This window comes from Tachysurus fulvidraco, chromosome 7 (assembly GCF_022655615.1).
Source record: "Tachysurus fulvidraco isolate hzauxx_2018 chromosome 7, HZAU_PFXX_2.0, whole genome shotgun sequence".
NCBI lineage: Eukaryota > Metazoa > Chordata > Actinopteri > Siluriformes > Bagridae > Tachysurus > Tachysurus fulvidraco.
The window spans coordinates 13,472,662-13,498,897 of record NC_062524.1 but is presented as its reverse complement, the minus strand read 5'-3'; the positions used below and the strand labels follow the sequence as shown (position 1 = coordinate 13,498,897).

The 26,236-nt window shown below is 49.0% G+C and overlaps 1 protein-coding gene across 3 annotated transcripts in view; it reads left to right on the top strand.

Moving 5' to 3' along the window:
• The window catches only part of arid1ab (AT rich interactive domain 1Ab (SWI-like)), a 59,607-nt gene that overhangs the window by 3,773 nt on the left and 29,598 nt on the right, over window positions 1–26,236 (top strand). For all 3 annotated transcript variants that reach the window (XM_027157412.2, XM_027157411.2, XM_027157410.2), the window contains exons 2-4: window positions 16,912–17,130; window positions 20,537–21,106; window positions 23,735–23,851. In XM_027157412.2, coding sequence (XP_027013213.1) covers window positions 16,924–17,130; window positions 20,537–21,106; window positions 23,735–23,851 — 894 coding nt within the window. In that variant the 5' untranslated portion in view covers window positions 16,912–16,923. The remainder of the gene's footprint in view (window positions 1–16,911; window positions 17,131–20,536; window positions 21,107–23,734; window positions 23,852–26,236) is intronic.

Genomic DNA, 26,236 nt, shown 5'->3' with positions numbered 1-26,236 from the left:
TCTGTCTGTCTCGCTCGCTCTGTCTGTCTCGCTCGCTCTGTCTGTCTCGCTCGCTCTGTCTGTCTCGCTCGCTCTGTCTGTCTCGCTCGCTCTGTCTGTCTCGCTCGCTCTGTCTGGCTCGCTCGCTCTGTCTGGCTCGCTCGCTCTGTCTGGCTCGCTCGCTCTGTCTGGCTCGCTCGCTCTGTCTGTCTCGCTCGCTCTGTCTGTCTCGCTCGCTCGCTCGCTCGCTCTGTCTGGCTCGCTCGCTCTGTCTGTCTCGCTCGCTCTGTCTGTCTCGCTCGCTCTGTCTGTCTCGCTCGCTCTGTCTGTCTGTCTCGCTCGCTCGCTCGCTCGCTCTGTCTGTCTCGCTCGCTCTGTCTGTCTCGCTCGCTCTGTCTGTCTCGCTCGCTCTGTCTGTCTCGCTCGCTCTGTCTGTCTCGCTCGCTCTGTCTCGCTCGCTCGCTCTGTCTGTCTCGCTCGCTCGCTCTGTCTGTCTCGCTCGCTCGCTCTGTCTGTCTCGCTCGCTCGCTCTGTCTGTCTCGCTCGCTCGCTCTGTCTGTCTCGCTCGCTCGCTCTGTCTGTCTCGCTCGCTCGCTCTGTCTGTCTCGCTCGCTCGCTCTGTCTGTCTCGCTCGCTCGCTCTGTCTGTCTCGCTCGCTCGCTCTGTCTGTCTGTCTCGCTCGCTCTGTCTGTCTGTCTCGCTCGCTCGCTCTGTCTGTCTCGCTCGCTCGCTCTGTCTGTCTCGCTCGCTCGCTCTGTCTGTCTCGCTCGCTCGCTCTGTCTGTCTCGCTCGCTCGCTCTGTCTGTCTCGCTCGCTCGCTCTCTCTGTCTGTCTCGCTCGCTCGGTCTGTCTGTCTGTCTCGCTCGCTCGCTCTGTCTGTCTGTCTCGCTCGCTCGCTCTGTCTGTCTGTCTCGCTCGCTCTCTCTGTCTGTCTCGCTCGCTCGCTCTGTCTGTCTGTCTCGCTCGCTCGCTCGCTCTGTCTGTCTCGCTCGCTCGCTCTGTCTGTCTCGCTCGCTCGCTCGCTCGCTCGGTCTGTCTGTCTCGCTCGCTCTGTCTGTCTCGCTCGCTCGCTCTGTCTGTCTGTCTCGCTCGCTCGCTCGCTCTGTCTGTCTCGCTCGCTCTGTCTGTCTCGCTCGCTCTGTCTGTCTCGCTCGCTCTGTCTGTCTCGCTCGCTCTGTCTGTCTCGCTCGCTCGCTCTGTCTCGCTCGCTCGCTCTGTCTCGCTCGCTCGCTCTGTCTCGCTCGCTCGCTCTGTCTCGCTCGCTCGCTCGCTCGCTCTGTCTGTCTCGCTCGCTCGCTCGCTCTGTCTGTCTGGCTCGCTCGCTCGCTCTGTCTGTCTCGCTCGCTCGCTCGCTCTGTCTGTCTGGCTCGCTCGCTCGCTCTGTCTGTCTGGCTCGCTCGCTCGCTCTGTCTGTCTCGCTCGCTCGCTCTGTCTGTCTGGCTCGCTCGCTCGCTCTGTCTGTCTGGCTCGCTCGCTCTGTCTGTCTGGCTCGCTCGCTCGCTCTGTCTGTCTCGCTCGCTCTGTCTGTCTCGCTCGCTCTGTCTGTCTCGCTCGCTCTGTCTGTCTCGCTCGCTCTGTCTGTCTCGCTCGCTCTGTCTGTCTCGCTCGCTCTGTCTGTCTCGCTCGCTCTGTCTGTCTCGCTCGCTCTGTCTGTCTCGCTCGCTCTGTCTGTCTCGCTCGCTCTGTCTGTCTGTCTCGCTCGCTCGCTCTGTCTGTCTCGCTCGCTCTGTCTGTCTCGCTCGCTCTGTCTGTCTCGCTCGCTCGCTCTGTCTCGCTCGCTCGCTCGCTCTGTCTGTCTGGCTCGCTCGCTCGCTCTGTCTGTCTGGCTCGCTCGCTCGCTCGCTCTGTCTGTCTGTCTCGCTCGCTCGCTCTGTCTGTCTGTCTCGCTCGCTCTGTCTGTCTCGCTCGCTCGCTCTGTCTGTCTCGCTCGCTCGCTCTGTCTGTCTCGCTCGCTCTGTCTGTCTCGCTCGCTCTGTCTGTCTCGCTCGCTCTGTCTGTCTCGCTCGCTCGCTCTGTCTCGCTCGCTCTGTCTGTCTGTCTGTCTGGCTCGCTCGCTCGCTCGCTCTGTCTGTCTGGCTCGCTCGCTCTGTCTGGCTCGCTCGCTCGCTCTGTCTGTCTGTCTGGCTCGCTCGCTCTGTCTGGCTCGCTCGCTCTGTCTGGCTCGCTCGCTCTGTCTGTCTGGCTCGCTCGCTCTGTCTGTCTGGCTCGCTCGCTCGCTCTGTCTGGCTCGCTCGCTCTGTCTGGCTCGCTCGCTCTGTCTGTCTGTCTGTCTGTCTCGCTCGCTCGCTCTGTCTGTCTCGCTCGCTCGCTCGCTCTGTCTGTCTCGCTCGCTCGCTCTGTCTGTCTCGCTCGCTCGCTCTGTCTGTCTCGCTCGCTCTGTCTGTCTCGCTCGCTCTGTCTGTCTGTCTCGCTCGCTCTGTCTGTCTCGCTCGCTCGCTCGCTCGCTCTGTCTGTCTCGCTCGCTCTGTCTGTCTCTCTCGCTCGCTCTGTCTGTCTCTCTCGCTCGCTCGCTCGCTCACTCTGTCTGTCTCGCTCGCTCGCTCGCTCTGTCTGTCTGGCTCGCTCTCTCTGTCTGGCTCGCTCGCTCTGTCTGTCTCGCTCGCTCTGTCTGTCTCGCTCGCTCTGTCTGTCTGGCTCGCTCGCTCGCTCTGTCTGTCTCGCTCGCTCGCTCTGTCTGTCTCGCTCGCTCGCTCTGTCTGGCTCGCTCGCTCGCTCTGTCTGGCTCGCTCGCTCGCTCTGTCTGGCTCGCTCGCTCTGTCTGGCTCGCTCGCTCTGTCTGGCTCGCTCGCTCTCTCTGTCTGGCTCGCTCGCTCTCTCTGTCTGGCTCGCTCGCTCTCTCTGTCTGGCTCGCTCGCTCTCTCTGTCTGGCTCGCTCGCTCTCTCTGTCTGGCTCGCTCGCTCTCTCTGTCTGGCTCGCTCGCTCTCTCTGTCTGGCTCGCTCGCTCGCTCGCTGTCTGTCTGGCTCGCTCGCTCGCTCGCTGTCTGTCTGGCTCGCTCGCTCGCTCTGTCTGGCTCGCTCTCTGTCTGTCTGGCTCGCTCGCTCGCTCTCTCTGTCTGGCTCGCTCGCTCGCTCTCTCTGTCTGGCTCGCTCGCTCTGTCTGTCTGGCCCGCTCGCTGTCTGTCTCGCTCGCTCGCTCGCTCTGTCTGTCTCTCTCGCTCGCTCGCTCGCTCTCTCTGTCTGGCTCGCTCGCTCTGTCTGTCTGGCTCGCTCGCTCTCTGTCTGTCTGTCTGGCTCGCTCGCTCTCTGTCTGTCTGTCTGGCTCGCTCGCTCTCTCTGTCTGGCTCGCTCGCTCTCTCTGTCTGGCTCGCTCGCTCTCTCTGTCTGGCTCGCTCGCTGGCTCGCTCGCTCTCTCTGTCTGGCTCGCTCGCTGGCTCGCTCGCTCTCTCTGTCTGGCTCGCTCGCTCGCTCGCTGTCTGTCTGGCTCGCTCGCTCGCTCGCTGTCTGTCTGGCTCGCTCGCTCTGTCTGTCTGGCTCGCTCGCTCGCTCGCTGTCTGTCTGTCTCGCTCGCTCGCTCTGTCTGTCTGTCTGTCTGTCTCGCTCGCTCGCTCGCTCTGTCTGTCTGTCTGTCTGGCTCGCTCGCTCTCTGTCTGTCTGTCTGGCTCGCTCGCTCTCTGTCTGTCTGGCTCGCTCGCTCTCTGTCTGTCTGTCTGGCTCGCTCGCTCTCTGTCTGTCTGTCTGGCTCGCTCGCTCTCTGTCTGTCTGTCTGGCTCGCTCGCTCTCTGTCTGTCTGTCTGGCTCGCTCGCTCTCTCTGTCTGTCTGGCTCGCTCGCTCTCTCTGTCTGGCTGGCTCGCTCTCTGTCTGGCTGGCTCGCTCTCTGTCTGGCTCGCTCGCTCTCTGTCTGTCTGTCTGTCTGGCTCGCTCGCTCTCTGTCTGTCTGTCTCGCTCTCTGTCTGTCTGTCTGGCTCGCTCTCTGTCTGTCTGTCTGGCTCGCTCGCTCTCTGTCTGTCTGTCTGGCTCGCTCGCTCTCTGTCTGTCTGTCTGGCTCGCTCGCTCTCTGTCTGTCTGTCTGGCTCGCTCGCTCTCTGTCTGTCTGTCTCTGCGCTCTCTTTCGGTCTGCCTGTGCGTTCTCTGTCGGTCTGCCTGTGCGATCTCTGTCTGTCTGTCTGTGCGATCTCTGTCTGTCTGTCTGTGCGCTCTCTGTGGGTCTGTCTGTGCGCTCGTCTGTCTGTCTGTGCTCGTCTCGTCTGTCTGTCTGTCGTCTCTGTCGGTCTGTCTGTGCGCTCTCTGTCGGTCTGTCTGTGCGTTCTCTGTCGGTCTGTCTGTGCGTTCTCTGTCGGTCTGTCTGTGCGTTCTCTGTCGGTCTGCCTGTGCGCTGTCTCTCGGTCTGTCTGTGCGTTCTCTGTCGGTCTGCCTGTGCGTTCTCTCTCGGTCTGTCTGTGCGCTGTCTCTCGGTCTGTCTGTGCGTTCTCTGTCGGTCTGCCTGTGCGCTCTCTGTCGGTCTGCCTGTGCGCTCTCTGTATGTCTGTCTGTGCGCTCTCTGTCGGTCTGCCTGTGCGCTCTCTGTATGTCTGTCTGTCTCTGTCTGTCTGTCGCTCTCTGTCGGTCTGCCTGTGCGCTCTCTGTATGTCTGTCTGTGCGCTCTCTCTCTGTCTGTCTGTGAGCTCTCTGTCGGTCTGCCTGTGCGCTCTCTGTCGGTCTGCGTGTGCGCTCTCTGTCTGTGCGCTCTCTGTCTGTCTGCCTGTGCGCTCTCTGTCGGTCTGTCTGTGCGCTCTCTGTCTGTGCGCTCTCTGTCTGTCTGTCTGTGCGCTCTCTGTCGGTCTGTCTGTGCGCTCTCTGTCTGTCTGTCTGTGCGCTCTCTGTCTGTCTGTCTGTGCGCTCTCTGTCTGTCTGTCTGTGCGCTCTCTCTCGGTCTGTCTGTGCGCTCTCTGTCTGTCTGTCTGTGCGCTCTCTGTCTGTCTGTCTGTGCGCTCTCTGTCTGTCTGTCTGTGCGCTCTCTGTCTGTCTGTCTGTGCGCTCTCTGTCTGTCTGTCTGTGCGCTCTCTGTCTGTCTGTCTGTGCGCTCTCTCTCGGTCTGTCTGTCTGTGTGCTCTCTCTCGGACTGTCTGTCTGTGCGCTCTCTGTCGGTCTGTCTGTGCGCTCTCTCTCGGTCTGTCTGTCTGTGCGCTCTCTGTCTGTCTGTCTGTGCGCTCTCTGTCTGTCTGTCTGTGCGCTCTCTCTCGGTCTGTCTGTGCGCTCTCTCTCGGTCTGCCTGTGCGCTCTCTCTCGGTCTGCCTGTGCGCTCTCTGTCTGTCTGTCTGTGCGCTCTCTGTCTGTCCTCGCTACGCCTTCTCGCTCTGTCTGGGCCCGCCTCGCTCTCTCTCTCTTCGCTCGTCGCTCTCTCTATTGTCTTTCGGCTCGATCGCTCGCCGCTGTCTGTCTGGATCGCTCGCTCGCTCGCTCTCTGTCTGTCTGGCTCGCTCGCTCTCTCTGTCTGGCTCGCTCGCTCTCTCGCTCTCTCTGTCTGGCTCGCTCGCTCGCTCGCTCTCTCTGTCTGGCTCGCTCGCTCTCTGTCTGTCTGGCTCGCTCGCTGTCTGTCTGTCTTGCTCGCTCTGTCTGTCTGTCTGTCTGTCTCGCTCGCTCTGTCTGTCTGTCTGTCTGTCTGTCTGTCTGTCTGTCTCGCTCTGTCTGTCTGTCTGTCTGTCTGTCTGTCTGTCTGTCTCGCTCGCTCTGTCTGTCTGTCTGTCTGTCTGTCTGTCTGGCTCGCTCTGTCTGTCTGTCTGTCTCGCTCGCTCGCTCTGTCTGTCTCGCTCGCTCGCTCTGTCTGTCTGTCTCGCTCGCTCGCTCGCTCTGTCTGTCTCGCTCGCTCGCTCTGTCTGTCTCGCTCGCTCGCTCTGTCTGTCTGTCTCGCTCGCTCGCTCTGTCTGTCTGTCTTGCTCGCTCGCTCTCTCTGTCTGGCTCGCTCGCTCTCTCTGTCTGGCTCGCTCGCTCTCTCTGTCTGGCTCGCTCGCTCTCTCTGTCTGGCTCGCTCGCTCTCTCTGGCCCGCTGGCTCGCTCGCTCTCTCTGGCCCGCTCGCTCGCTCGCTCTCTCTGGCCCGCTCGCTCGCTCGCTCTCTCTGGCCCGCTCGCTCGCTCGCTCTCTCTGGCCCGCTCGCTCGCTCTCTCTGGCCCGCTCGCTCTCTCTGGCCCGCTCGCTCGCTCGCTCTCTCTGGCCCGCTCGCTCGCTCGCTCTCTCTGGCCCGCTCGCTCGCTCGCTCTCTCTCTCTGGCTCGCTCTCTCTCTCTGGCCCGCTCGCTCTCTCTGGCCCGCTCGCTCTCTCTGGCCCGCTCGCTCTCTCTGGCCCGCTCGCTCTCTCTGGCCCGCTCGCTCTCTCTGGCCCGCTCGCTCTCTCTGGCCCGCTCGCTCTCTCTGGCCCGCTCGCTCTCTCTGGCCCGCTCGCTCTCTCTGGCCCGCTCGCTCGCTGTCTGTCTGGCTCGCTCGCTGTCTGTCTGGCTCGCTCGCTGTCTGTCTGGCTCGCTCGCTGTCTGTCTGGCTCGCTCGCTGTCTGTCTGGCTCGCTCGCTGTCTGTCTGGCTCGCTCGCTCTCTCTGGCTGTCTGTCTGTCTCGCTCGCTCTCTCTGTCTGTCTCGCTCGCTCTCTCTGTCTGTCTCGCTCGCTCTCTCTGTCTGTCTGTCTGTCTGTCTGTCTGTCTGTCTCGCTCGCTCTCTGTCTGGCTGGCTCGCTCGCTCGCTCGCTCTCTGTCTGGCTGGCTCGCTCGCTCGCTCGCTCTCTGTCTGGCTGGCTCGCTCGCTCGCTCGCTCTCTGTCTGGCTGGCTCGCTCGCTCGCTCTCTGTCTGGCTGGCTCGCTCGCTCGCTCTCTGTCTGGCTGGCTCGCTCGCTCGCTCTCTGTCTGGCTGGCTCGCTCGCTCGCTCGCTCTCTGTCTGGCTCGCTCGCTCGCTCGCTCGCTCTCTGTCTGGCTCGCTCGCTCGCTCGCTCTCTGTCTGTCTGGCTCGCTCGCTCGCTCGCTCGCTCTCTGTCTGTCTGTCTGGCTCGCTCGCTCGCTCGCTCTCTGTCTGGCTTGCTCTCTGTCTGGCTTGCTCTCTGTCTGGCTTGCTCTCTGTCTGGCTTGCTCTCTGTCTGGCTCGCTCTCTGTCTGGCTCGCTCGCTCGCTTGCTCTCTGTCCGTCTGTCTGTCTGGCTTGCGCGCTCGCTCGCTCGCTCGCTCTCTGTCTGTCTGGCTCGCTCGCTCGCTGTCTGTCTGGCTCGCTCGCTCGCTCGCTCGCTCTCTGTCTGTCTGTCTGGCTCGCTCGCTCGCTCGCTCGCTCGCTCGCTCTCTCTCTGTCTGTCTGGCTCGCTCGCTCGCTCGCTCGCTCGCTCTCTGTCTGTCTGGCTCGCTCGCTCGCTCGCTCTCTGTCTGGCTCGCTCGCTCGCTCTCTGTCTGTCTGGCTCGCTCGCTCGCTCGCTCGCTCTCTGTCTGTCTGTCTGTCTGTCTGGCTCGCTCGCTCGCTGTCTGTCTGGCTCGCTCGCTCTCTGTCTGGCTCGCTCGCTCTCTGTCTGTCTGGCTCGCTCGCTCTCTGTCTGTCTGGCTCGCTCGCTCTCTGTCTGTCTGGCTCGCTCGCTCTCTGTCTGTCTGGCTCGCTCGCTCTCTGTCTGTCTGTCTGGCTCGCTCGCTCTCTGTCTGTCTGGCTCGCTCGCTCTCTGTCTGTCTGTCTGGCTCGCTCGCTCTCTGTCTGTCTGGCTCGCTCGCTCTCTGTCTGTCTGGCTCGCTCGCTGTCTGTCTGGCTCGCTCGCTCGCTGTCTGTCTGGCTCGCTCGCTCGCTGTCTGTCTGGCTCGCTCGCTCGCTCGCTGTCTTTCTGGCTCGCTCGCTCGCTCCCTGTCTGTCTGGCTCGCTCGCTCGCTCCCTGTCTGTCTGGCTCGCTCGCTCGCTCCCTGTCTGTCTGGCTCGCTCGCTCGCTCCCTGTCTGTCTGGCTCGCTCGCTCGCTCTCTGGCTGGCTGGCTCGCTCGCTCGCTCTCTGTCTGGCTCGCTCGCTCTCTGTCTGGCTCGCTCGCTCGCTCGCTCTCTGTCTGTCTCGCTCGCTCCCTGTCTGTCTGTCTCGCTCGCTCCCTGTCTGTCTGGCTCGCTCGCTCGCTCGCTCTCTGGCTGGCTCGCTCGCTCGCTCGCTCTCTGTCTGTCTCGCTCGCTCTCTGTCTGGCTCGCTCGCTCTCTGTCTGTCTCGCTCGCTCTCTGTCTGGCTCGCTCGCTCGCTCTCTGTCTGGCTCGCTCGCTCGCTCTCTGTCTGTCTGGCTCGCTCGCTCTCTGTCTGTCTGGCTCGCTCGCTCGCTCGCTCTCTGTCTGGCTCGCTCGCTCGCTCGCTCTCTGTCTGGCTCGCTCGCTCGCTCGCTCTCTGTCTGGCTCGCTCGCTCGCTCGCTCTCTGTCTGGCTCGCTCGCTCGCTCGCTCTCTGTCTGGCTCGCTCGCTCGCTCGCTCTCTGTCTGGCTCGCTCGCTCGCTCGCTCTCTGTCTGGCTCGCTCGCTCGCTCGCTCTCTGTCTGTCTCGCTCGCTCGCTCGCTCTCTGTCTGGCTCGCTCGCTCGCTCGCTCTCTGTCTGGCTCGCTCGCTCGCTCGCTCTCTGTCTGGCTCGCTCGCTCGCTCGCTCTCTGTCTGGCTCGCTCGCTCGCTCGCTCGCTCGCTCTCTCTCTGTCTGGCTCGCTCGCTCGCTCTCTGTCTGTCTGTCTGTCTCGTTCACACATGCAGTGATTCTGTTACACGTAGACGTGCGCACTGCTGGTTGCCATAGTAATAACCTTTGAGTGGGTGGAGCAACTAACTTTCCAATCCGTTTTCTTGCTGCTAAAGTGAAGTGTTCTGGAGGGAGAGTTAGCTTTTGTCATGTTTATCATGTAGGATTGATGAAGAGAAGCAGTGTGTGCTTGGTCTGCACTCCTGCTGCACCAATTCCCTCCATATTTGCATCAATTTGAGCTACACTGATAGTCATCTTTATGGACCCGCCCACATCCACCAGTCAAAGGTCACCGTTTCTGGTATCTCCTGATGTCACACAGCTCTCGTCAGAAATGACCTCCCGTCGCTGTTTGTGTGGAAGCATAAGGGAATTTTTTTATTTTATTAGCAAGCTAGCAGCTGTGTTTAAAGACATAAATAACAAACGTACGGCATGTTAGTGACTCAACCATTAGCGTTTTCTCTGCTTCTCTTTGCCTCAGATGCCCATCGCTGCCTCAGTCTCCACACCCAGTTCTCTCCACATATTGTTTTTTTTTTTGTACCCAACAGTAACATCGGGAGTTCTGAGGTTCTGGTGTTTTATTTTCATGATAAAGTGGATTTTGGTTATGAGGATGGAGGGCATAGTGTAAGGTGTCCTCACATTAACATACACAACACTACAGTCACAGCCAAACTCCATATGACAGCCAGCTGACCAGTGAAGAGTAGTGAAAGACCTTCCAGAAAGGATGTAGAAGTCACATGACCCATCGCACGTGTCCAGCCAAGCCCCTTCTCACTAATGATCTAATCCACTGCCTGATTTGTAGACTAACTGTAACAAGTCATTGGCTGTAACTCTACTCAATACTCAATGAACAAATTAAATGGTGTGTGCGTGAGTGTGTGCGTGTGCGTGTGTGAGAGAGAGAGAGAGAGAGAGTGTGTGTGTGTGAGTGAACAGCAGCACACACTCTTATCCTACAGTAAAGTCACCTGATAAACACTCAGTTGTTTCTTTGCTCCAAACTTCAGGATGATGTTCTGAAGTCAGTCAGCAGGTTATTTAATCTTGTAGGCTGTAAACGAGGTGTTATGAGGAAAGCACGCGTGCCGTTTAAAGACGCACACCGGTCCAATCGTCTGACTTGATGTGCAAGTGTCTATGGTCTGGAGCCCAAACAACAGATGATCTGAAGGGGTGATGAAATCCTTGAGTTTTGTGCTAGGTCAGAGTTCTCCATACTCACAATGTAAGGAAGTGAGGTGTTACACACACACACACACACACACACACCAAATCAAATCATCTTCCCTGTAAATACGAGGTGATGCTTAGAGTGAGAGATCTCTTTAAACACTTTGCTCTCTCTCTCTCTCTCACACACACTTTCTCTCTCACTCTCTCTCTTGACTCTCTTGTGTTTTCTATAAAGAGCTATTACTTACTATTCTGGATATGCAACAACAACTGAGACTTAAACCGCAGAAGGCCACGCAGTTATAGGAAAATGATCAACTGTGTGGCGTGTTGTGTTGTGGGGTGGGGTATTGTTGCGTGCTTTGGGGTGTTGTGGTGCTTTGCGTGCTGTGGGGTGTTGTGGCATGTTGCGTGCTGTGGGGTGTTGTGGTGATCTCATTCACTGTTACTTTGACCAGGGATTCTTCAGAAGGAGGAACATACACCATGATGTACACCAGTAAAGATCATCAGGAAATAAATAAGCACAAAATCTCCTGAAGACTTAAGAAACTGTACTAACTGTACTTAACCTCTTTCACTGGAGACACATCAGTTGTTATTATTATTATGTCTGAGTTTCAATTTAAAATGCTTCTTATTAAATAACGTCTCTGTTTACGTGTTCATGTATTCACTCCTGTGTACCAGCTGTTACTATAGCAACTACAGGGTATTAGGAGTGTGTTCTGGTCTGTGGGAGTCGCACGGTCATTCTGACCAATCAGCATGGAGAAGGTTACTAAAGCACGGAGTCCAGTTCCAGTGTTAGGATCACTTCATTTTGTTCATTTAGTCTCTAACATGTCAGGATTTGTTTCCTGAGTGTGTCCCTTCAGATTTAAAACAAAGCTCACTCTGCATTTGCTTAAGCTCCCATGTGTCCGACCTTCAGCGTGGGAAGAATATCAACATCCCCATGTTTGTGTGTGTTAGTGGCGAGCTAGCCAGCTAATCGTGTGAGTGAAAAACATTTCCCTCAGAGCAGCGTAGCATCACTGATGTAGGTTTAACAGGTGAATGATGTGTTCCTGAAGATGATGGTGTGTTGATTTACTGTGTTGAGTTGTGACTGGTCCACAGCGTGTTCTACAGTTTCAGCGTGTAGTGGAGCACAGAGGGTTAGTCACGCCACACTATTAGTGTGTTCAGATCACATTGGAGAGAATGAATGGAACGCGCGTGCACACGCACACTGCAGAGTCATAATTCTGAGTTGGGTGCGTTAGTCAGAAAACGTGGAACTGGACAGAACGTCTGAAGCTGGTGGTGAATATGCTGTAGACAAGGACAAGGAACTGAAGGAGTTTGTTAAGATTCAGGTGAAAGCATCACACATCAGGAGACAGTCTGACTGTACACACACCTGATATTTATTATTTATACACGTTTCCTTTCTCATCTTGTTACTTCAAACCCACAGGGAGGTTGTTTGGACTGGAGTGTAAATTGAAGTTGTGTGTTGTGCTCAGACTGGTGTGTGTAGTGTACACTGACTATAGTCAGACTGGGGTGGGGGTGTGTGTGTGTGTGTGTGTAGTGTACACTGACTAGAGTCAGACTGGGGTGTGTGTATGTAGTGTACACTGACTGTAGTCAGACTGGTGTGTGTGTGTCAGTCAGTGTCACCGTAAACAGATTGAGAACAATCCTGTCCCAGATTACACCAGAAGTTTTCTGGATTAAAAAAAACACACAAAATCTCTGCATACTGCGAAATTTGGGAAACCACACAGTCAGACATCTTTACTCACTTGAGTGTCTTCTTTGAGGTAACAGGTGAGGTTTGTGTGATGGTGTGAACACTGTTCTAAATCCTCAGGTGGGTTAAAGTTACACTATAATCTGATGTAGCGTTGCTCCATACTGCTGCTGTGTAGCACCGTGTCTAACAACGTGACCCATGTAGTGTTACACCAGAAACTACACACACACACGGAACAATGAATCAATGAACATAAATACATGGAGGGGATGAACTGAAGACTCCACACATTTCCTGAGTGTGAAAAATACACTGAGCAGGTATGAAGTCTACACTGTTATGATATAATAATCAGGAGACATGATCACGTTTACAGTATCTGTGTCACTGCCGCTTCCCAACAGTGATTGAGACGGTCATTAGTGTGTTATGTTTGTGTTAACACGCCTCATTCTAATACGTTTTCATTTCTATAGTAACGGATCATTCACACTGGCGTGTACAGCAAACGTCCAACATGAATTACATTGTTTAAATACGTATGTGTGTGAGTGTGAGATCATGATTTCCACAGTTGCACGCTGTGGGTCGAGTCCTCCTGATGGTATACCTTGAGCCTCCTTCTGAACAGCTGGATGAACATCTGGGGTGTGTGAGCATGCAGGCGGTGCAGTGTGAGATGTGGCATAAGCTCTGTAAGCTTCAAGGTGTCTTGTCACATGTTCTGGCAGAAATCGATGAAACCTAAGCAGAAGATTATGATGTTTAAAATTTAGAAAACTAAGATGTGTCTCGCGTGTGTGAGTGAGTGAAAGTGTACGTTTGCGCGAGAGCGCGTGTGTGTATGTGCGAGAACGTGCTTGTGTGAGAGCTTGTATGTGCAGGAGTGTGTGGGTGAGAGCATGTGTGTGTGCATGTATGAGTGTGCGATAGTCGTGTTTGTGCGTGTGTGCAGGAGCAGGTATGTGCCTTTATGTGCGAGAGCATGTGCACACGAGTGTGCCAAGCTGCACTGGAGGGGATGCTGTAGGTTTTGTGATGGTTGTATGTTGGTGTTTGGATGGAGCTCTAGTGAGGTCCAGTGTTCGGTAGCCATCTGGTACTGAGTACTGAGGATTAAATTAGTGTCAGTTGTCCATCTTCTGTTCCTCGTCCATCTGTCTGATTTGGTGTGATGTTCCATCAGGCTTTGTTCCACACGTCACTTCATCTCGTGCTCAGATTCTCAAAAATGAACATTCACACTGGTGACATTAATTCGTCTGAACCTCGCTCACTTCCCTATATTCGCTCCGGAGGGGAGGGGGCTTCATGTATTACAAACAAGTTTTTCAAGATGTTTTTCAGTGGTTTTTGTTAGGGATCAGATTTGCCTCAGAATATTAAAGCTAAATATAAAATATATGTAATTTGATCGAAAAATAAATCAACGAAAACTAAACTGCACTCAAAAATACAAATCTTAGACAATGCAGATTTTATGTAAATTAGGCTGAAGGAGAAACTTTAGCGTAGTGATGTTAAATACTCAACTCTTAGTGTGAAGCAGGGTAAAATATTTAGCTAGCGTTCTCTCATTAGCTTGTGCCTGATAGTTAGCAGCTAAGTTATTTTAGTAGGAAATTAACTTATAAAAAAAAAAAACACTAGATAAAATTGTGAGCATAACAGATGAGTTTCTGTCATTGTTGTAATGTACAGGGTTCACATTCGGATATTTTAGTCTCTGTGGATTATCCCTGTGGTTTAACAGATTACAGCATGTTGCTAACTGTATGAGAAATTCATGACTACAACCAGGAAAGTTAAGTATCCCATCACACAGTGAGATAATTAGCAGGTGACCCTGTGCGACCCTGACCCTGAGCCTCTGATGGAAAAGTCCTCAGCCCAGTTCATGATGTCAGACCTCCAGAAGCTCCACAATGTGATGTATAATCACTGTGCACGTCTCCAGGTACATCCACTGACCTTTGTATTACACTTTGTTTATGAGCCTGCAGAAAGTATTCACCCACACCAGTATCTAATAACTCTGTTTTTGCTTGATTACGTCATCAGATGATTTACAGATATTAGAGTGAGATTTAGATATTTAGTAAGTAACTAAATAACTACAACTCGATAACTACAAAAAAGTAACTCGATAACTACAAACACAGAGTTAACTAAAAATCTGTGGATTGTCCTGAAGGATGAACCTGCTTGATGAGGCCGTATCCACAGTTTGATGTGTTGTCGTGTCAACAGGGTAGTGTTGGTCAGATATGATGACTGAGCTCTAGATGATTGACGATAGGATTAGGAAGATAAAGATGACGAGTCATGTAATATGTGATAAATGCATACATTAAGTTGTTCTGGATACAAAGGGAGTTATGTTGCATATCAATTTACAAAGAGTTTTAGTACTGAAGAAAACATTAAGTTTAATTTATACCCATAGTTCATCGGTGTAGATATCCTTACAAGATATATTTATTTATTGTTCACCTCAGTGCCAATACTTTTAACAAGGTCTCTCCATCAGCTTTGGACCCGTCTAGCTTTAGCTCTAATTGTTTGTTGTTGTGGTGGTTGTGTTTAGGTAAACTTGTGCTTGAGTACTAAGGTTTTCATCTAGGATTGCTCTCAGCTCTGACCAACCAACCTTCACATCATGATGCTACCACCATCTCATGCTTCATCTATATACATCTATATACATATATATATATGCATGTCTGGTTTGGGTAAAAACTGATTCGGGTCACTTCGGGTCGGGTACATCTCTTTAGACCCTAGAAGACCTCTAGTATACCTCTTTTCCACCGGAAAGAACCGGGTGCTGGTTCAGAGCTAGCACTAGTGCTGGTTCTAGGTTGGTTCCACTGGCGAACCTTCTAAGAACCGGTTTGCCTTTCCACCGGCTAGAGAGCAATCACAGCGCCGAGTGTGACGTCACTGTATACGTGTCACGTGCCCCAGCAACGTTAGTGCAGCAGCTGTAAACACAAAAACAATGGCGGATGTTGCTTTACTGTTAATGCTCATGGCTTTGCGAACCTACATTGGCATCCAAAAGGGGCGAATAAAACGTGTAGGTGCAGCTCCATGTAATCTGTATAAACGGCGGTTGTAATCGATAAAGTACATAACGTTATTTTATCGTTAACACAGAAAAAAAATTAGCCTTAGCATGTAGCTACCTACTATCATGTGTTCTGATAATGTATCATATCGCGGTAAAGTAAAAATGTATTAAACAGTAGTATACTTAAGGTACATTATCAAATGCGCTAACAGTAGCCCCGCCCCCAGCTCCTGACGCAAGCGGTTCTTAAGTCTAGACCAGCAACGTTTTGGTGCTATTTAAGAAACACTTTTCCTGGTTCGGAGCCGGTGCTTTGGCGGTCGAAACAGAAAGAACTGGTTCTAAATTAGGCTCTGGCTCTGAACCAGCACTCAAACTGCCTCGGTGGAAAAGGGGCAGTAGTGATCTCAGCTGAAACAGGTCTGATGTCTCTTTACACCTCGTCACACTGCTGACGACATGACATCACTTCTGTGACTAATATATTATGTAATCTGTGACTAAGCAGTGCGATTGTGATGGATCTCTTGTGATTATTAACAGATTTTTATTTCTGTTGTCTAGCCTCACTCCGGTTTCAGACACATTTACACTTCTTCTGTTTAATTATTTTTTTTGTTCTAGCGAAAATAAATGTGTTTTTTTTTTTTTTTTTGCCAGAATTTTGGTAATTTGTACAGCAACTCATCAGCATGGTCTCATATAAATAATAAGTGTAAGTGTTGAACGGTTTCTCGCTTCAAAATTACAAAAGTGTTGTGCGTTGTGGGTCGGTGGCGTAGCGTTGTGGGTCGGTGGCGTAGTGCTTCATAACATACACAATAAACAATACAGTCATCAAGACCCTGTCCTGCACTTGGATTCCATAGAGACGATTCACTGATTACAGGCAATGAATCAACACACACACGCACATCCAGGCAGTGGATGATTTTTTTTTTGCTTTTATTTTGAATTTGTCTAATCACATTTAAACAAATAAAATAATTCTCAATACCTCCTTCAGACTTTGACTCAGTTTATCATCAGTGGTGGTGTTGACTAATCCCCTGTTCACACGCTCACTGGGTCCTTGTTGTTCTGTACTCTTTCATGTTAAAGCAGATGAACTGATCTGACTTTTGGAATTGGTCCAGAACGGTGTGGACGTCACAGTAATGTTGAGCGTCTGCAATCCTTTCCTTTGTGTTTACAGTGAACTTTAAGACCACGTCAGTAAGGAGAGAGTAAAAAGGTTCGAGGGGAGCTGTACGGTTTAAAGCGCTGCTGCATCACTCTGTTTTGGTGAAGATGGATGTAGCAAATGATGACCTGGTGATCATGCAGTCACATAAAACACATGTTCTGTCCGAGTGTGTTTGAGCCGGAGCTTCGCCGTAATGTGTGTAACGTACTGACGTCCTCATCAGGACTCGCGTGAGGAAGAGATTTTACTAAAGATCTGGATAAACGGAGCCTGGTGTGTTACTGTAAGAGGAGTCAGAGGCTTCAGGAGATGGAGCTTGTTATCTTGCATCATTTCATTTAATGATTATTGAAACATTCTGCTGTCTCTGTCCAGTTACAGAAACTGTTTTTTACATTTCCGGTGTTTAACACCCATCCTCATACAGACCCAAGGAGCCAAGGGTGTTCTTTTAACTGTGTTACTTACACACGCGAACGGGTATGGACACACGCGAGCGCGGAGATGGACACGCGCACCTCAACACGACGACACGCAAACACACAAATGTCCTTGGCTCCTTGGGTCTGTATGAGGACGTGTGTCCGTCTGTCGCCATAAACTGTTGGCCTGATGTCATACTGTATGTGTGTGTATATGAGAGGGAGAGAGAGATGCTAGTGTGTTTGAATGATCGAACTCTTCTTTAAAGTGTCAGTCAATGCTCATGTCCTGTTTTTATATATATTTACATGGCACTTTTATTCCTGTTACATTTGGACTGCAAGATACCATGTAGCTGGAATGTGTTCATGGACCTGTGTGTGTGTGTGTGTGTGTGTGTGTGTGTGTGTGTGAGATCAGTTATTCATGAAGACGGTTTGTTTGGCTCTTTCCTGCAGCAGCTCTTAGATGTGATGTTACGTTGATTTCTAAGATTGCTGTTGTTCATAAAGTCCTTTTAAAATACAGATCTCTTCACTGCAGCTCATGTCTACATGCAGCTCAATAATCTGACTGAGTGTAAAGATCTGAACCTTCAAATGACTGTCAGTGCCAGCATCATGTCATGTGGAAGAACGGATTATGATTTCTCCATTTTTATTTATTTATTTGTTTATTTGTTTGTTTTGACCTTTTAGACCCAAAGCCCAATGGACCAGGTGGGGAAGATCAGGGCCCAGCATTATGGAGCAGGAAACCTGTACTCTCAGCAGCAGCAGCAGTCTCAGGGGCCTCCACCCCAGCAGGGGTCTCCCTACCCTGGGCAAGGCTACGGCTCACCAGGACCACAGAGATTCCCCATGAGCATTCCGGGACGCACCCCTGGGGCTTTGGGAGCCATGCAGTACGGACAGCAGGTGAGCTGAGCTATGGTGTCTGATCCATCAGGCCGAGAACCGTTGTTCAAAACGTTTAAAGGTTTGGGTTAAGACGTGTTTAGTGACGTCACAACACACAGGCAGTGTATCGTCATAGAAAGAGAAAGGGTTTACACATAGGTGTGTCTTCAGTAGAAGAGAATGTAGAATCTGCCCTCAAAAAAATGTTGCATTACAAATTGAAAAAAAAAAAATAAGTAAACAACAATCACAAAAAAACCTCCTGGAGGAACTGATCAAGCTGCTGAACTCTGTCTAGATGTATATGACCAGCAGTTTGAAAACTAAAGACTGTAGTTGTGGGTACAGGGAGGACTCGTCCTGATTCCTGTTGGAGTCACAGTGCCGTGTGCACAGGCTTTGCTCAGTGCTTTAAATGTTCCACAGGAAACGAGGTGAAAGTTGAATGTGATTGAACTTTGGGCAGAAAGGAAAAGCCCCATGTGAGCAGCGTCTGTAGATCTTTTACCATCAGTCAGATCAGTGGTGTACTTTTTTTTTTTTTTTAATGAAAAATGGATTATTTCTTTTATAAATTAGAAAATTAAACCATTTATACGTTCACTAGATGTTCTACTGCTATTAATTTAATGAGTCATTTTTTGAAAGTAATTCTTTTCATCATCTCTCTCATTACAGAAGTTTATTTCAAAGCAGTTTTTTATTCCTCAGACTGAACGTGTGCTTCTTTTATTTAAATTGACACCTTAATCAGTGTTTATTATAAACTTTCTGAAGAATATTTGGATTTAATATTTCAAACCTCAGCCATGTCGAGTCTGAATCTTACAGTGATGAGGATTTCATTCATATCCGTCACTGTAGAGCCATACTGTAAGTATTCACCCCCCCCTTACTGTAACCTGGAATGGACCTCATGTAAACATTTACTCTGATTCATGCAACATGACGAGACTTTATTTGAGACACAAAACTAATTTGTTAATTGCCTTTGTGTTTACCCTCTTGGGTTGAGTCTCCAGAGATGTTCCTCAGCACCAGCTTTGTACGTCCGCGTCTCAAAACGTTTATGTGGCAGGTTGAAATTTGACTGGAGTGTTTGGTTGAGTCACTGCAGTGTAGCTTTGCCAGTGATGTTGAGGTTGTGGTCCTGCTGGAAGGAGAACCTCCTGAGTAGTAGATCTTGGTTTGTCCTATCAAATCAACTTGCCCTCAACCCTGACTAATCCCCTGCTGAGAAATCCTTCCCGCAACATGATGCTACCACCACCTTGCTTCACTTTGGTAATTTCATGGTGAGGATCAGCGTCAGCTTTTCCTACTGTCATTATCGCTCAGATTGTTCACTCTAGACTAAGATCTCATTTAATGTAATTAGTAGAGCAGGTTACAGAAGAAAACATCTCTAAAGTCTGGTAACATTACATTTTACTACACTGATGGGCTCAAGTTGTGTTTTTGAGTGGATCTTGGCTGTGGGGATTTGACCATCCAACCAAAACTGCAGTAGGAATTTGTTCGATTAGTCAAACATGAAGGTCTCAGCTTTTACTCTTTCAAATTATTTTTTAAGCACCAACAACAAAATAAGTTTCATAATTTTGTTTCATAAGAACAAAACTAAATTTAAAGAATTAAATTATTTTTACAGAATTAAAGATGTTTTTCAGGTCTTTTCTTTGCTGATGTTCTGACATTAAACTCAAACCAACGCAAACTTGAACTTTGAGTTGGTTATCGACGTGAGCGAGAGGGCTTCTGAAAACAGGAAGTGAGGCACTATATCAGTAACACCAAGCGCATCAGAAAGAATAGCTGGTCTCACTGCTTTCTGCTGTGACTCACTTACTAGTGCTAATATGCTAAAGCACTGCTGGATTCGCTGAGGAACAAGATGGAAATCGAGCTGGAGCGTATATATAATAAGGCCAGCTAATTAAAGGAGTAACCTGGCATTGTATTTCACATGGTAATACACGCTCAGCACCACCACCATGAGGCCATGAGATCTACCTCAACAAAACTTGTTTCTCTGATTACTTTGCAAGATGGTTTCTCCAGACGCGATTGGAGGCCAAGCTGCCAAACATGGAAGTGAGAGAGTTTTTTGTTTAAGCATTTTAATAGCGGCAGAGTTCAGAATCACAAACCAGATGATATGAAGATACGTTAGCATGCTGCTACATCCATCAGCAAAACTGAGCTGGGACGACTGGTTATAAGGTCTGGTGTGAGGAGGCACTTCATACGTAATCGTTATCATCTTAGTGTGTGGTGTTTAATTACATTACAGTCAGCTGAATCATTCAAATAACCAGCACCAAATCCTTCCTGGGCTTCAGCGAGATCGATCAGTCTCTTTTTTTTAACTTCCACACATTCGAATTCATACGTTTTAATTGTTTGTCACGTTATAATCATCGCAGATGTAATAGAATTTGTTCTGTCAAAGTTTTTGCAGTTTGTTTGTCTTCCTTGGGTACAGAGTCTGTAAGCATGTTGTATGAGATGCAGTACAGTGGGTTTGGATTACAGATGGATATGAAGAACATGTCAGTTTCGTGTTTATCATATTCTAGTTGTGTGAAAATTCACCATCCTTCTGATTTCCTCTATTTTTACATATTTGTCATGCTGCATGGTTTCAGATCCTCATTCTGAACGTAATACCCAGCGAAGAGATCATGAGGAAACACAAAAAGGAAAAGGTTCTGCAACATCTAGATCCCCTGTGTGAAAAAATAATTACCCCCTAAACTTAACTGGTTTTTTCATTCTTTCATGTAAACACTTTTTTTTTTTTTTTTTTTTTTTTTTTTTTACATCCGCTGCGTAGGGAAAGAAAACCCTTCGTCTGCAGATTTGCTTCCATTCAGCCGTATTGGAGAGCTTTGGAGTGTGTGACCTGCCTGTTTACTCGTATCAAGGCCTGAAGATATATTATACAGAGCTTTAAGATGACACTAAACTAAGGGCTAAATAATTACTGGTGTAAATTAGAGATCTGAGGATCACACGATGGATGAAATGATCATTTGCAAAGGAGTAACAGCACGTTGTCTCCAGCTCCTGATTAGTCAGCACCATGCAGATGTGGAATATTGTCTAGGGAAATGACCCCCAGGTATAGAGAGAGATTCTCAAAGCTGTAGGTAGTTAGCACATGGCCTAGCATTGGCGTAAACACTTTTTTTTGGCAAAAACACTTTCTGCCTCAAAAGTTCATATCTCCCGTTGATGGGTTATTTGGAGCAGAGTCAAGAAAAACACTATTCTTGAGAAATCTGAAGCTTTTTTGATAAAGTGACTGGAACTAGAGTGAAAACTGGTTTCACAGAACATTTACTACCAAGATTTCAGAGATTTGAGGTTTTTTTCCCTCTTGTTCTGTACTTTATGCTTCCCTCTCTTTTAATCACCACAGATGGGGTACGGACAGCAGGGCCCAGGAGCTTATGGCCACAGCCAAGGAGGCTACTACGCTCAGCAGAACCCTCTTACTCCCCATGGAGGCCTTCAGCAGGGTTCATACCCTCAGCAGCATTCCAGTGCACCAGGCTCCCAGCATCCTTTCTCCCAATCTCCTTCAGGTCCTCCTCTGCCTCAGGGGGGGCTGTCGTACTCCCAGCAACCCCAGGGCCAGTCTTCGTACTCCCAGGCTCCACATTCCCAGGCTGGACAGCCTACTTATACACAAGCCCAGGCTCTTTCTCAGGCCCAGGGTACACCTCAGTCAGCTCAGGGCCCTCAGCAGCAACCCGGATTCCCCCAAGCAACGCCTGGTTCCGGGCAGCAGCCTCCTCCTCCACCTCCTACGCAGCAACAGGGCGCAACTCCGCAGCAGCAGCCCAGTGTAGGTCCTCCTCAGCAATCCCAGCAGCCCATGGGTCACGGTCCTCCTCCACAGGGACACCAGCCCTCACCCTACTCCCAAACCCCACCAATGCAGCCTCAGCAGCAGACACCATTTCAGCGCTTCCCTCCTCCACAGCAGGTAAGGAGATTGTTCCTGTCCTCTCCGTCCATCAGGAACCCTGAGGATTTATTTACCAACAGTTACGGTTTCCTGGAGATATGTAGCGTGATCTTTAATTTCCCAGTAAAATCTGCCGTAGGACATAACACACTGGAGCTGAACACAGGCCCTAGTTTGAGTTTATTGACAGGTTTGAATGATGGCACACGTTTCTTTAGCAGCAGCAGTTTTGGGCTTTTCACAGTGAAACTACGGCGTTAGTTTCACAGCGCAATGTCAGCACAAGAGACGCAGTCAGATCCCAGATCAGCGTCTGTCTCTTACCACATGCTTTGTACAGTTACAGAAACATTGTTGTGTAACTGTTCAAGTTTTTTTTCTATTGTTTTCTCACCTTTATGCATTCCAGGAAGCTTAAAACTGTCAAGAAGGATTTACATAGCGATGTGAGCTTTCAATGCTTTCAATAATGGTGACTGGAGAAACCGACAAGCATGAGCTGAGTGATTATTTATCCATTCACTGTTGTTGATTCCGTAATTATGGAAATAATTTAGTAGTTTAAAGCAGGGTTCAGGGCTGTGCAGTGTGAAACACCATGAATTAACCCCAGCCAGGGTTTTTCCTGGGTCAAAATTGGTCTTTGGTGGTGGCTGACTGACATGGTCATTCACACACAGCAAAGAGTACCCTAGTACCCACATGATCCGCAAGCCCAATATTGACAATAAATGTTAAATTTAAAATAAATACCAAGAAACAGTTTGTGTGGGGTTTTTTTTATCCTATTTATTCATGAAAAAAGATCACTGCCAGGCTAGATAGTAAAAGAAAGTGATTACAACTTATTTTACATGTAAACATCATCTATACCAAAGTATATTTGAAATGTCAAAGGTATCACCATTTATCTATTTACAAATATCACAGCCTGCAGATGAACATTTAACTCATCTTTTTTTATTAACACCGTAGAAGCTTTTTACAAGATCTCTGTAGTCGATTTCATCCTGATGGGGCCCATCCACAGCCATCTTGCAGCATACGTCTAAATGTTGGTCCTTTTTCATTTTAGTATAATATCAATTAAAAAGTAGCATTAAAAACTTAGCGTTAAAAGGTGTAATAGTGTAATTTTTTACCATTATAAAATTTAATAAAATTAGCAGCTAGCTTGCAACAGCTTTCTTTGTGCTTTGATCAGGGCGGTTCTAGGATTTCATCTTTAGGGGTTTTAGCCCTCAGTGAGTATTTAAAACAAGAAGAGTTTCATATTATATATTATATGACTACATAGTAAGACAAAAGTTATGGTGTTATTTAATGGCAAAAGTGGACACCAAAATTTTATGCATGATGTAATGATGCCAGTCTCGAATCAAATCAGTTCATGTATGTGTGCAAGCAGTATGTACAATTAATGCAGTCATTAATAAAAAATATTGACAAGACGAAGACCAAATCATTTTTATTTGGTATTAAATGGATTGTTTGCATTAATATTTTGTTTGTGCTATCAACTCTGGTAATAAGAATAGTGACATTTTCACTGCTTTTGGTTGCCGTTTTGCGGCTTTCCGCAAATTAACGTTATAGATAAATGCCTCCAGCTCTGACTGATGCGCACGCTGTGTGCGTGCCTGTGCTTCTCCATTCAAATAAAGTGACTAAAATTTTGAAAGACTATAACACACGTGTAGACGCAAAGTAAATAAAAATTGCTCTTGGATCAAACTGATAAATAATTTTCTTTCCCATCGACGACATGTCCTGCATTTTAATATAATTTTTATTGTTTATTTATGAAAGTAAAAATTATACTTTTAGTTTTGGTGTGGCTGAGATCACAGACGGGGGGCTGAAGCCACCCTAAAAAAGACCTAGAACCTCCCCTGGCTTTGATCTAGTTTCAGCTCACTCCAGTCTAACTTTAAACTAAATGATTTTATAGGTAATTTACTACACATTGTCATAGGCCTATACATACTGTGGATTATTAAGGCAAAATTTTACTAAACACTCTTGCTAAATGTGGTAAACACACTTACTTTCTCATTTCAGATGTGCATGTTCTGCTAAGAAGTAATTATTTGTTATACACCGATTCAGACACTGACGGGCAGACCAATTGCTTTAACCATTCATTATAATGAATCGGCTCAAAGGAGTCATTAGGTCCCAAATCGGACTTTAGCGGACATGTTGTGTGGGAATTCTGGCTGTTGGGACATCGCGAAAGATTTCTCAACACACACACACGCGCAGACACACTCACAAAAAAAATTCACAACTGGATAGATTTTTTTTTTGCAGGCTCTGTGCTCGTTCTTTCCGTCACTCTGTCAGTAGCCTGCTTCACTCACAAAACCCAATTACAGATCAAATAAGGCTTTGGCGGGACAAAAAATCGTTTTGTCGGCCGGCAAAAAATTTTCAATGTAGGAAAAACCCTGCCAGCTGAAGGTGAGCAGTGTGAAACAACAGAACCCAGGATCAATAGAGGGCTGTTTCAGGTGTGAAAAGCCCTAAAGGGATGTAAAGTTTAGACGGCTGTGAAAATGAGCCTTAAACTAGTCTGTGTGATCTGGTCTTCTCTTTTTATTAATTTAATTTTAATATTAATTTTCTCTTTCTCTTTCCTCTAAGGAGCTGTCTCAAGACTCCTTCAGTTCCCATCCTTCTGGTCCTACCTCCAACCAGCCCCTGAGCTCCAGTAAGAGTGCTACAGAGGACAGCATGCAGGGCTGCCCCTCAAGTCTGCCCGTGAGTCTCTGCACATCGAATCTACTTTCATGTTCAGCTCGCGGTCTATAAACGAACGATTGCTTTGGAGAATGTTTCATATCACAACCTAGTCATCTTGTGGATCTGGTTTTAATGAACAGATACTCGTGATCCACTTCAGTGGAACAGAGGGTGAAACGGGATGTGTGTGTGTGTGCGTGCTGGTGTCTAATCTGTGTGTGAGAGAGAGAGAAGTGATTGCATATCTCTACCTGTGGGATAATCTTTTGGTGTTTTGGGTGTGTGCTGGGTGGTGGTGGGTGTTTGCATGTATGCAGGTGGTGGGTGTATTCGCGGGGTGTGTGTGGGTGCACAGAGAAGGGGGTGCGGGGGAACTGTGTGTGAATTGCTTTTGTTTTATTGGTTGACCAATTACACAAAGCTGCCAGTGGGGATTCACTCAGAATGTGATTCTCCTTTATTTACTTCCCGTATTTATTTATATATTTCTGCTGGGCTGAGGGAATCCCTTCAGCTGGAGGCATTTACTTAAACACTGACACTTCAGCACCACCGTGATGTTCTCCATCCTTCTGCTTAAACACACTTCTGACTGACACCTGAACTGAGCCCCACATGCTCCAAAACCACTGCAGCACCTCCAGTGCTCCCAGTCTGATATGTGCAGCTGCATGACAGCTTCTAATCGTCGCAACATTTTTAAAACTCTATGTGGAACTCTATGTAGATGTAGAACGTTCAGTTCTATCAGTATGTTAGGGTTCTACACCATCCCACAGCGAGGTGTAGCTAATGGCTGACTGATAAGGAACATCACAAAGCTCTGTTTCTCTTTATAAGGTCTGATAAAGTGCTACAGCTGTTTTCTTAACATCACCAAAAACCCTTACAGGTCCCACAACTGTCTGAGACCCATCTAGTGATGATGCTTAGCTTCTTATTGTAAAACCCTCAGATTGTGGGTAAAACCCCACTGAAGCATCGCTTCTCTGAAGTTCTTGACTTCTCACGTCACCGAGGTCAATTATTGTGAGTGTCCACCATGTGAGCAGTAAACTTGTGTGATTTAAAGTCAAATCCAGCTCAGCATCCACATTAAAAACCTGTCCTTCACCACAAGCGATGGTGGGACTACGTCATGGTGGGACATATCGTACCATGTCAGAAGAGAAAGGGAAGACAGGAAAGATTTAACTTGGTCTATATCTCCTCTGGTGCAGGAGAGAGTGAGGAGGAGTCTGAGGATTTATTGGTTCCTCCTCATGATCAGGTCCTTCACCTGAACGACAGCTTCCTGTAGCTCAGAGTCTGTGATCCAGACGAGGACGTGGTGACTCGAGAGTCTTCAGCGCTCATTAGCCTGAAACTAAAACCTCCTGACACACTGAGCACAGTGAGATGGTACACTGAAACAAGCTCGACTGGTTCAGCTTGTTCTCTCATTGTTATTGCTTTGCTTGGCAGTGTACGAGTGTTTAACTGCATGACCCATCTTCTCCTTTAGTAACACAACTCACTACAGTCTTAACGTTTCATGGAGTTTTCATTGTTTCTCTTTTTTAATATCATAATAAATTGACTCCATCGAATCATCCATCGAATCAGCTGTTTCCAGTCAGTTTGTAATGTAAAGAACTTTAAGTCACACTGTTTCTCTGAGAAATCATGGCCATATTTACACCTTATGGATATTATGTGGTCATGTTGCCTCCGTGATCCACAGGTGTGTTATGGTGCAGAAACATGAATAACGCCCCCTTCTGGCCAGTTCAGCTTCAGGAGAGAAGCTTTTTTTCTGATGACGTGACATTCATGCTGAAATCCAATTGGCTGACCAGATTCATGCTTGAGTTAGGAAATAAAGCAGGTTTCACTTCCAGAGAAACGGTCATCTGGTTGTGACTCCACCCCCCAGTGTGACTCCACCCCCGTATGTCTATACCCCTTTGGTCAGACCATTTGGGGTCTCTGTGTTTTTAGTGCAGTCGAGTATACGATATTGTAAATGAAAACCTGTGGGCAGGGCTTATCACACCTGGAGTAACACCTGGACACAGTAGCGTCTGTAGTGTGTGTTCTGTTGCTCTTAAGAACAGCTACAGTGACGTCAGAACCGCTGGCTTATGCAGATTTATGACCTGATGCTGCCATCTTCTGGTTTGTTACAACATGGCATATGTCCGTTTATTTTTAAGTTCTTGCCAGATAAATCTTACAGAATTAGGACTTAAAATGCACTGAGATCAGGATCTTCTGATGCATTTCTATAAAATGTTCTAGATTAATCTTGTCGTCTTGTGGTGTTCTATGATATTGTATGATTTTTATATTGAGTGACTCACATGGGAACACTTTCACATACTACAGAAATTATTTAAGGCGGAATGGGCGGAGCTAAATGAT